The sequence below is a fragment of the Mchenga conophoros genome, linkage group LG7 (genome assembly GCF_057382185.1).
Source record: "Mchenga conophoros isolate Kocher_MC1m ecotype Shallow Benthic linkage group LG7, M_conophoros_male_GT1.1, whole genome shotgun sequence".
Lineage (NCBI taxonomy): Eukaryota > Metazoa > Chordata > Actinopteri > Cichliformes > Cichlidae > Mchenga > Mchenga conophoros.
Window position 1 is genome coordinate 8,781,958 of NC_140532.1, and position 11,622 is coordinate 8,793,579.

General features: G+C 43.0%; 1 protein-coding gene across 1 annotated transcript; it reads right to left on the reverse strand.

The window, feature by feature from the left end:
- Nucleotides 1–1,739: 1,739 nt before the first annotated feature.
- LOC146569525 (endoplasmic reticulum-Golgi intermediate compartment protein 2-like) lies at nt 1,740–8,006 on the reverse strand. The gene is made up of 13 exons (XM_085281892.1): nt 7,334–8,006; nt 7,148–7,256; nt 7,018–7,064; nt 6,873–6,940; nt 6,732–6,772; nt 6,399–6,500; nt 6,220–6,312; nt 4,863–4,918; nt 4,664–4,762; nt 4,471–4,568; nt 4,220–4,382; nt 2,870–2,943; nt 1,740–2,773 (listed from the first exon to the last, which is right to left on the reverse strand). The coding sequence occupies exons 1-13, from the start codon at nt 7,437–7,439 to the stop codon at nt 2,708–2,710; spliced, it is 1,122 nt and encodes a 373-aa protein (XP_085138018.1). The 5' UTR covers nt 7,440–8,006; the 3' UTR covers nt 1,740–2,707.
- Nucleotides 8,007–11,622: the final 3,616 nt, after the last annotated feature.

Sequence of the window (11,622 nt, forward strand, 5' to 3'; positions counted from 1 at the left end):
AGGTGGGGCAGAGTGCCTTACTCGAACTAATGCAGAGCTGTTGCCGTTGTGAAGTATTTTGGGAACTGAATGCAAAACAGATATCAGCGACCATGCACACGCGTCAGCAAACCGCTAAGTTTCGTCGGACGCCAAGCAGTATATATCTTGATGCACTCGGCTGTATAGCTTGTCAGTGTCAATGATTGCCCTTTGTCCCCTTGTGTTTTAAAGGGGATAACATGTAGCCTGTAGCATCACATCCTCTTCTTAGAGTCGTCTGGGAGTGTAGAGCTGTGAACGTCTATGGAGACAGGGCTGTATCAAAGAGGACCACGGTTTCTGTGTTTCAGCTTAACGTTAAGTTTGTATTCTTGCCCGCAAATGTCACATCTGTGAAACATACATGCATTTAAATATGACGTCACTGTCCTCCTGCATTTCTCCATTTCGATGTCATCAATTTCTCTCAGCGGGATGTGTGCTCTTTATTAAAACTTTATCACTTAAGCTTTTGAGTACTGGAGGACCAGATTAATTTAAAAAAAAAAAGATTGCGACTGTTTGACTGAATGCAACATGATGGTACATCCAAGCTGTGCTCGTAAGCTGCTGGGAAAGCCAGGCACCTGCAGACTGGGATACTAGTAAGACTTTGTGCATTGAGAGTCATCGGGCCTGATCCTGATTCGCGGTGGATTCTGACTGAGCTGTGTGTTCTGTGATTAAAATGGTTGTGGAAAGACGCAGTAGGCTGTAGAAACGTGTTTGCCGTATGTACAAATGTCAAAGTTAGGAAACGCTGAAAGAATACGTCATCCAGCCCTCTGTCTCCATCCAGGCCGCCCCCACCCCCACCCCTTGCCTGCTGTGACCGATTTTTGTATGAAGAAACAAAAAAAATCTGCTTATCAGAACCTGTGAAGGATGGCACGCTCATAAACCCCCACTGAGATCAAGTATAACTGTGTAGTGTTAATTGTGTACTATTCACCTTGTACAGCTGTATTCCTACAAATATGGTTTACTGTATCATTGATACTGTAGTTTCAAAGACGTGAACAACTATTTTTATGAAATGCGACAGTACTGATATATTACATTTTGCTAAAAAACAAAACTTGTTTACTGAAAGATATTCTGAAATACTGTCAAATAAACTCTTGACATGGTGTAAAATATTCTTTTCTACAGGTTCTTGCTTGTAAAATTGGGACGAGAGAAAATAATGGATCAGTTTATTCATCAATGTATAAATAATCAACAATTTGGGTTATTAAGTAGTCGTTTACCCAAACAAAACAGCAAATATTCACTGCAGTTAAGCATCGCTATTGAGGAGTACTAGGTGAGGGCTAGTTCTTTTAGGTTCAGCAGATAACAAGATGGTGTATCGGTCAGGATACAGGAAGGAGGACAAGAGGCTTCCACTTTGCTGGATTGTCACCGCCAGCTGTTTTATTGCCACCTAGATGGTCAGTGTTTCCAGTCACGAACTTAACACTCGGAGCATCACCGTGAAGGATGGCAACCAGGAACACAGCTTGATGAGGTAAAACAGACCTAACACGGAAAGACCATCTCCCCTCCTGGAGTAGCAGGATGAGCATTTTAGAAAATTTCTGCATTTATATTTGACTCTAAATGATGTTTTCCTATTTATTCTTATCATGGATATGCCTACGTCATTTCCCGCAACTCCACCCCACACAATATTGCAGAGCAAAGACATAAAATCTCAGAGCCTTTTATACAATCACTTTCAGCCATTTTTTTTTTATTGCTAAATTGTGTGTGCCGTTTATTTAAAAGAGCAACCAGCAATCACAACACCGCTGGCTCTGAGACTTTCAGCACTTCCAGCCATAGACGGGTCAGATTGTAGCAGGATGTACAACACAGTTAAATGCAGACAGTGAACTTAAAACTTATTTTCCCACATCAGTTTCCTATTTAACCAATGTCACCAACAAACACTCTTATACTTTTCACACAATTCCACTTTAAAAGGGACACACATCCATCCATCAACGCTTCTCTGGTGGAGCTAATCCCAGCTGCCATCGGGTGATAGGCGGGGTATACCACAGACAGATCACCAGGCTATTGCAGGGCTAATAGTTACGTCCATTCACGCTCACATATACACCTACGGCCCATTTAGAATCACTGCTTAACCAAACCTGCATGTCCCTGGACACTGGGAGGAAATCACAGGGAAAAGATCCAGGCTCAGCTCAGTTAGCAGATGGATTTAAACCCAGAACCCCAATACCCGTGCACACGTTTCTCCCTTTTTGCATGTGATGAGATGCATTTTAGACCGGGGCACTGAGAAGTTGTTCCATGTCCCTGACAGGTTTAAGTATAACATTCACTTCTGTAAAAAGGCTGAAGTATGAGGAAGGGGCCCCACAGCAGAGGGAAGTGAAAATGTGTTGGCCTGCAGGTATCTTTGCAGTAAATCTAATCAATTCTACAACATTTATCTAAGAATTTCTGCTTTCCATCTCTCCAGTGATGCTGACACGTGACAAGTGGAGGTACTGACTACAGTCTTTCATAAGTAGATGAATCACTGCTTCTGGTTTGTGGAATTACACAGTTAAAACAGATACAAATACACATTTTTAACAAAAAAGGGAACATTTTATAATAAAACTTGTAAACATCTCCCCAGCATGTCATTGCTGTGTGTGGGTAAGGCCAAGATTGTGAGCATCTGCTGTTACTCAGTGTAGTTTTCAGCAGGAAGCTGAGTTTCACTGTTTTCCTGCGCTGGCAGGTCATCCTTCTGAGGAAGGAGAAAATAAGAAATTAGTACCACTAAAAAAAAAAAAAGAAAGAACTAAATTGCTCTTGTACTTGTTTTACTTCTGCGTTAACTTACAGGTTTGTAGATTCCCATTTGGAAACGACAGCAAACTACATCAACCAAGAATCCCACCAAGCCGTGGATCATACCTGCCGGGAGAGAAAAACTTTAAATACTGATGTTCATGTTCAGGGTTTAGATGAGGTGAAAGCAGCTTGGTCTAAGTTGTTACCTGCTGCTTTTATGCAGTGGCTAAATCTGTGAATAATGCATAAAGTTTTTCTCTTCATCCAGGTGGATTAACAGGATTCATTTAAGAATGATGGTTCACAAACAGAGTCACAGGATCCTCCAGGGCTTAGTCTTGGCAGGAACACCATGTTTGGGATTACAACATTCAGGTACTTCTGCTGTTAAGCTGAAGATTTCTGTGAGAATACTTGGATCTACTTTGTTAAATTACATGCAAAGGTCTCATATCCTGTTTTACTGGTTAAAGGGTCACTCTAAAGCTTTTTGTTATAATAGCCAAAGTATCAATGAGATCAGCCTGTGTACAAATGACTCCTTCAGACTTTACTGAACTGTTTCTGTTCTGCTCTTGACCCTGTACGATATCAGTGAGATCTTAGACACAGAAACTCCACCCACCTGCTGTTTAATCTCTCTGGAGAGGCTGCGAGGTGCAGCCAATTAGAAAAAAATGGCTTAAAACTGGATATGGGAGCTAAAACCACTTAACACAAGTCGACAACATGAGAGGTTCCACTATAAGATAAATAAGTATTCATTTGTACTGTGAATCGTGCAAAGCTAAAGTATAAAAGTCTATACATGAGCATAATAAGAGCACTTTATGATGGGAATTTGTTAGTATGGTTCTTGCATTATAGCATGATTTAATTAGTTAACTTGCAAGGAGCGATTGTCATGAAATGCTTGTAAGCAGCTCTGACATTCAAAATCTATTTTCAAAGTTTTAAAGGTTAGTGTATCTTTTGACTTTCCTCCTATAAAGATGTGACGACCTCCCCTGTACCCTTGATGACGAGTTTTGACACGTCAGTATACGTCAACAATGTCGTGGTTTGACGATCATTAGAATAACTTCCAGGTTTTTCCAAGGGTAGCTGCATAAACAGCACCGCAGTAACTTCTTATCCACATGCAGTGATTTTGTTCTATAAGCAGGCTGAAATATGACCAAAACAACTCAGGTCAGAAAAGAGCTTCAAGGGTTACTCCTGTTAGGCTTTCAAGGGGTAAAGGGTTAAAGCTGTTGCTGCTGCTTGATGCCTCCTTGTTCTGAACAAACAATCACTGTGACCTCCAAGTTGGTTTTCAGTCAGGAGAGCAATCTAAAAATGTTACTGCAGCACACTCTTAATGCAGACGGCACTCAAACAGCATGAGCACGTTAGCTACCTGTGGTGGAGAAAATGCCTCCGATGATGCCGCAGAGTCTGACGAGGAACTGCCACAGAGGCATGTGCTGCTCAGTGACTTTGACCATTAGTGAGCTGATATCATATTTCATAAAGATCCCTGAGACTCCGTGGCTGCCTGCAGCATGGTTTATCACACGTTCCTGTGGGACAGCCAAAGGCATACAAATGCTTTCAGTACAATGATGCCCTATCTACTCCCCAGCTAAAACAGTACAAACCCAGACCTACCCGCTCAGTGACGGAGTACTGATGTGTGTCTGCAGACACTTTGTAGGTGTTCAGTTTGGTTGGCACAATGGTGATGAAGTACTGAAACATGTGGTTAGCTGGAAAGAAGCATCAAGAGCCATCAGTGGAAATAAAAGTTTATCAGAGCACTTTAATAACAAGTAATTCAACAACATCTGAAACACCAACTTACAATCAATAGCAATTTTCTCTGTGCCGTCCAGAGGGCTGATCATTCCAGGAAGTGGCTCTCCGAAGGACAGGTGGTCAATCCGGTGAGAGAAGTTGTAAGCTGTAACAAATACAAAACAATAAATAATCTTTATAACATATAAAACAGTTTAATTTCCATCTGTTGCTGCCATTTGGTGTCAGAAAGTCTGCAAACCTACAGTCATGGCTGACGAGGGCGGCTAAATGGGCGTGACCTCGAGGATGCGGGATGGACCTGTAAGTGGATGAAAAGGTCAGCGTTAACTTTATATGTAAATCAATGACATGAAAACAGCCAAAATATCCCATGCTAGTGATCTAATTTGCAAACAGAGCAGCACAGAGGTGAGCAGAGGTTAGAGCACGGGTATCAAGGCCCCGACTCCAGCCCTTGATAATAAGATGGGAGCAAAACCAACTTCTGTGGGGAAATTTGTATTTGATAATCAATGTGCAAAACTATAAGCTTGCAGAGAGCAATGTCACCTTTCCATATAGCGGTAGAAGCAAGTCATTTCAGTCTCTGTGTGATTCCCCTCCTCATAGCCACTGATGTCAATGCAACTTTCCGTCTCTCTTGATGGAAATGTGTTGAAATAGTTTTACAAAAGCGACTGGGATTCATCCCACATCAGCATAAAGAAGTACTGAACAGCAGAGCTGTGCGATAATCAAATTTTAATTTTAGCTTTCAGATTATTAAACCAAGATAACAAAAATCATTACTGTTCCATATTCTATTCATTTATAATTACCACTCCACAAAAGGCCAGATCCACTGCCTACAATCAATTACTTCATTCAGTTAAATTATAATTAAAGTTCGTGGAAATCCCCTTCACTGAAAAAACAAAACAAACTTCTACTGTTTTTCTGTCTTTGTTTTGTAATTGTGTTATAGGGTGGCTGTAGCTCAGGTGGTAGAGCAGGTCATCTACTGATCGGAAGGTTGGTGGTTCGATTCCTGGCTTCCCCTAGTCTGCATGCCAAATATCCTTGGGCAAGATACTAACCCGAAATTGCTCTCCGATGCATTCATCGGAGTATGAATGTGTGTGAATGTCAGTTGTGCTTGTGCGAATGGGTGTGAATGGGTGAATGCACAAGTTGTGTAAAGCGCTTTGAGTGCTCAGAAGAGTGGAAAAGCGCTATATAAGAACTAGTCCATTTACCATTTATAATTTGTGTTGATTTTTGCCAATCCTACTAGACATGTCTTGCATGCAGCTCAATAATCCAAGTGAGGAACTCCCAGAAAGTTAATTCTGTTCATTTAGATTTTCATCAGGCGAAGAGACTTGGATAAGTGACGAAACAGCATCCAGATGAACAGAATCAACTTTTTGGCAGCCTTACTAGACAGTCCGGACTGTGGTGACTGACACGTGGAGTCCAAAGACGATGCGCGCTCACATTAGGGCCATGCAGGAAGCAGTACCTGCTATGATTGTTTCTGTACAGTGGGAGGATGTTTACAGTCTATGGTTCAAAATAAAAAACTGTGTTAAATAATACATCGTTTTGAGTGTTACCTACTTGCCAACAGTAATGTGGAAATTTCCTGCCACCTTGTTGACATAGAGATGTCCATGGATCCTGCAGGCACTCAGGGAAGCGGTGCTGTCCTCACTGCGGGGGGGAAACTTAAGCAATCAGCGTAATCGCACTTTCATTCACCTCCCAACAAAACACAGATAATCCTGAGGGTCCTTTACCTTTTCGTCTGAGCAGGAGGAGCTCCTTTTATTGCAGCCTTGAAGATGACATCCTGCAGAGCGTGCTCCACTCTCAGACGCTCCTGGATGTGCAGAAGAGTCCTGACAGGCAGGGACAGAAATATTAGGACAAAAAAGACTCACTTGGGATACAATTAACCTTTTTTTTTTTTTTTCAAATTACATCAACAAATGTGAGGATGCAAACTTTGTCTTAATTATTAGTAAAGCTTCAGTGAGTTAAAGATCTATGCAGCCTAACATTCGCGTGATTTAGTGTTACTAGATTATAGATCATAATATCCAAGTACTGAATGTGAATAAATCACTTACATGTGCCATATTCTTTGCTGTGGTGGGAGCTCAAAGTTGACCTAAATTGTAAGAAAAAAAAAAAAACCCAAACAAACAACTGTTGGACATGCCAGAGATTACATTTTCATTGTTCTCTGCATGATAAAATCACAAACCCACCGGTTCATATTGTAATCCATCAGAGGCAACCATGGTCTCTGCCAGATCGAGGACATCTGCTCCTATATCTGCATCCAGTCAAACACGGAAGTTAAAAACCTTTCCTGCCCTAAACACACACACAAATACACCTGTATCTACTTACATTGGCATCTCATGGCCACTGTAATGTCCACATTTATCCTGAGTTTACTGTTGGTGAAGAACAGGTGCAGTTAGGACACAGCTGAGAGGTTTTTGAGGGCGGTGATGGCATGAACCTGTTCAGCTTTTACCTGCTGAAGTCTCTGTCCACCTCGTATTCGTACTTCATCCATGTGTGTCTGTACACAAAGAACTCCAACAAGGCGAGGACAGCCATGAAAGTGAATGCTATCAGAGACACTGGAGAGAGTTTGAAATGGGATTAGACTGAACTCTCCTCTCAGATTAGCTACAGCTAAAAAATGTGCAGTCTGTACCTGTCCCACCGCTGGTTGTGGACTCCACGTAGCTTTCAGGAACTTTAGGAAAAGCGTCTAACTCCTTCATCAGAGTCAGAGCCTTCTTCTTCGTCAGCCTCCTCATCTTGGGACCTGCGGCGGAGCTTAAACTCCAGGTGACTCCCACATGAAGTGGATGTTTTCGGGTTTGATGTGTTTAAAGCGACGACAGCTGAGGTCTAAGTTAGTTTGCTGACGTTGGTCATGACAGCTACCGGGCTAGCGTATAGCATTAGCTAGCTAACTAGCCGAACAACTGGATTAATGCTAAATTAAATGCCCCCCCAAAAAGGAATTATATACAGCTAAAGAGCTTGTGTTTACGATGACACAGCAAGAAATATACAATTACAAAAGAAGCTACCCCGGTATAAGTGTGTTATGGAGTATCTGCATTGTCGTTTGACCCGCATTGTCAACACAGAAAAACGGCACTCTTTTGGCCCTAGCGCCCGCTAGTGGTTAAGAGGGGAGTCCGCCTGCATTTCTTCCTGTTTAGTCCTGGTATTCTACTGCTGCCACAAATCACCTGAGTCACTCCACCCTGTCCGGACTCTCTTCACTATTTCACTTACACACTGTTCGTTGCTTTGAATGGTTGACACCATGTATTTATTTCTGCTCCGTGCAGCTTCACTGTTACACCTGCCTTTTTCTTGTATTTACTTTCATTCATCCACTGCAAACCTCCACCTCTCCAGGATCTTTTTCACCTGCTCACTATTCTCACAACTTAATTTGTCAGTGTGTTCATCTGCACTGCAAACAAGAAGGAGCTCAGAGACATTATGACACGGTTGCTGTGTGACATTTCATTTTTTGTGAGAATTATTTAGCAGTAACTACTAAAGAGCAGCTCCTACACAGTGTTTAGGTGTTGTGCCACTCTAGTGCCAGGCTAATTATGTGATTATTACATGATTATTACAAGACCCCCAATTGTGGATTACATAGCATCAGTCCTTCTCACCATGGGTGAAAGTGAATGTCTAGATTATCTGCAGTTATTAAAAGGGTCTAACTGATCTTTTTAATACTATTCATGTTGTGCTGTAGGAGCTTGCACCTAAAGTATCCTTTTAACCTGCAGCTGCGGATTAGGAGGCCTCCAACTTTCTCCAGTGTTATTGACTTTTGTTGTACTATTGTTTTATATTTTGAATTCAAATTGTTATTTTCTATTGACTTGAAAAATACAAATCTTCATTTTGTAAGATAAAGATGAAGTAAACAATTGTCATATATATATATGTATATATATATATATATATATATATATATATATATATGTATGTATATATATGTATATATATATATATATGTGTATATATATATATATATATATATATATATATATATATATATATATATATATATATATATATATGTATATATATATATATATATATGTATATATATATATATGTATATATATATATATGTATATATATATATATGTATATATATATATATGTGTATATATATGTGTATATATATATATATATATATATATATATATATATATATATATATATATATATATATATATATATATATGTGTATATATATATATATATATATATATATATATATATATATATATATATATGTATGTATATATATATATAAAACACCCAGCACGCCCCTGCGGGCGGTTTATCCTTCAAGCTCGGGTCCTCTACCAGAGGCCTGGGAGCTTGAGGGTCCTGCGCAGTATCTTAGCTGTTCCCAGGACTGCGCTCTTCTGGACAGAGATCTCCGATGTTGTTCCCGGGATCTGCTGGAGCCACTCGCCTATCTTGGGAGTCACCGCACCTAGTGCTCCGATTACCACGGGGACCACCGTTACCTTCACCCTCCACATCCTCTCGAGCTCTTCTCTGAGCCCTTGGTATTTCTCCAGCTTCTCGTGTTCCTTCTTCCTGATATTGCTGTCATTGGGAACCGCTACATCGATCACTACGGCCGTCTTCTTCTGTTTGTCTACCACCACTATGTCCGGTTGGTTAGCCACCACCATTTTGTCCGTCTGTATCTGGAAGTCCCACAGGATCTTAGCTCGGTCATTCTCCACCACCCTTGGGGGCATCTCCCATTTTGACCTCGGGACTTCTAGGTTATACTCGGCACAGATGTTCCTGTACACTATGCCGGCCACTTGGTTATGGCGTTCCATGTATGCCTTGCCTGCTAGCATCTTGCACCCTGCTGTTATGTGCTGGATAGTCTCTGGGGCATCTTTACACAGCCTGCACCTGGGGTCTTGCCTGGTGTGATAGACCCCAGCCTCTATGGATCTTGTACTCAGAGCTTGTTCTTGTGCTGCCATGATTAGTGCCTCTGTGCTGTCTTTCAGTCCAGCTTTGTCCAGCCACTGGTAGGATTTCTGGATATCAGCCACCTCCTCTATCTGCCGGTGGTACATACCGTGCAGGGGCCTGTCCTTCCATGATGGTTCCTCGTCTCCCTCCTCTTTCTTGGGTTTCTGCTGCCTGAGGTATTCACTGAGCACTCGGTCAGTTGGGGCCATCTTCCCAATGTATTCTTGGATGTTCCTTGTCTCATCCTGGACTGTGGTGCTGACACTCACCAGTCCCCGGCCCCCTTCCTTCCGCTTAGCGTACAGCCTCAGGGTGCTGGACTTGGGGTGAAACCCTCCATGCATGGTCAGGAGCTTTCTTGTCTTTATGTCAGTGGCTTCTATCTCCTCCTTTGGCCAGCTTATTACCCCAGCAGGGTACCTGATCACGGGCAGGGCGTATGTGTTGATGGCCCGGATCTTGTTCTTACCATTCAGCTGACTCCTCAGGACTTGCCTGACCCTCTGCAGGTACTTGGTGGTTGCAGCCTTTCTAGCGGCCTCTTCATGGTTCCCATTTGCCTGCGGGATCCCCAGGTACTTGTAACTGTCCTCTATGTCTGCAATGTTGCCTTCTGGTAGTTCAATCCCCTCAGTTCTGACTACCTTCCCTCTCTTTGTTACCATCCGACTACACTTCTCCAGTCCGAACGACATTCCAATGTCATTGCTGTATAGCCTGGTAGTGTGGATCAGTGAATCGATGTCTCGTTCACTCTTGGCATACAGCTTGATGTCATCCATGTACAGGAGGTGGCTGACAACTGCTCCGTTCCGTAGTCGGTATCCGTAGCCAGTCTTGTTAATGATCTCACTGAGGGGGTTCAGGCCTATGCAGAACAGCAGTGGGGACAGAGCATCTCCTTGGTAGATCCCGCACTTGATGGTGACTTGTGCTATGGGCTTGGAGTTGGCCTCTAGTGTTGTACGCCACATCCCCATTGAGTTCCTGATGAAGGCTCTTAGGGTCCCATTGATCTTGTACAATTCTAGGCATTCCAGTATCCAGCTGTGGGGCATTGAGTCATAGGCCTTCTTGTAATCAATCCAGGCAGTGCACAGGTTGGTCAGTCTGGTCTTGCAGTCTCGGCTGATTGTTCTGTCTACCAGTAGCTGGTGTTTTGCACCTCTGGTATTCTTGCCAATTCCTTTCTGTGTCCCGCTCATGTATTGACCCATGTGCCTGTTCATCTTAGCCGATATGATGCCTGACAGGAGCTTCCATGTAGTACTGAGGCAGGTTATTGGTCGGTAGTTGGAGGGGACCGGTCCCTTCTTGGGGTCCTTGGGGATCAGGACCGTCCGGCCTTAGCCATTCCGGGTGTCTTTCGTTAACTAGCAGCTGGTTCATTTGTGCTGCCAGACGCTCGTGGAGTGCAGTCAGCTTCTTCAGCCAGTAGGCGTGAACCATGTCGGGCCCTGGTGCTGTCCAACTCTTCATACTGGAGACCATTTCTTGGATATCTGCCACTGTGATGGTTACTGGACCCTGTTCAGGGAGGTCGCTGTGGTCTGCCCTCAGATCCTCTAGCCACTGAGCATTGCCGTTATGGGTTGCATCCTTCTCCCATATGCTCTTCCAGTATTGCTCCGTCTCCAGCCTTGGTGGTGCTGTTCTCTTATTGTTCCCTTGCCACTGAGAGTACACCTTTGCTGGTTCTGTGGAGAACAGCTGGTTTATTCTCCTGCCTTCTATCTCTCTGGTGTACCTCCTCAAGCGGCTGGCCAAGGCTGTGAGTCTTTGCTTGGCAGTTTCCAAGGCCTCAGGTATGGACAACTTGCTGTATTTCTTAGGCACCTTATTTGTCGCACCTTTCTGCAACTCCGTTAGTTGGCTAACCTCCCTCCGTGCTACTTTGATCTTGCCCTCTAGCCTCCTTCTCCATGGAGGGTACTGCCCCTTGTGGCT

Bases quoted from the DNA above. Each gene is read 5' to 3' on its own strand.
- LOC146569525 (XM_085281892.1), bottom strand. From the start codon at position 7,439: ATGAGGAGGCTGACGAAGAAGAAGGCTCTGACTCTGATGAAGGAGTTA. The intron at 6,773-6,872 runs GTGGGTTTGTGA...CTTACAATTTAG, and splicing joins ATGGATTACAATATGAACCG to GTCAACTTTGAGCTCCCACC. The intron at 2,944-4,219 runs GTAGCTAACGTG...CTCTCCCGGCAG, and splicing joins AGGCATTTTCTCCACCACAG to GTATGATCCACGGCTTGGTG.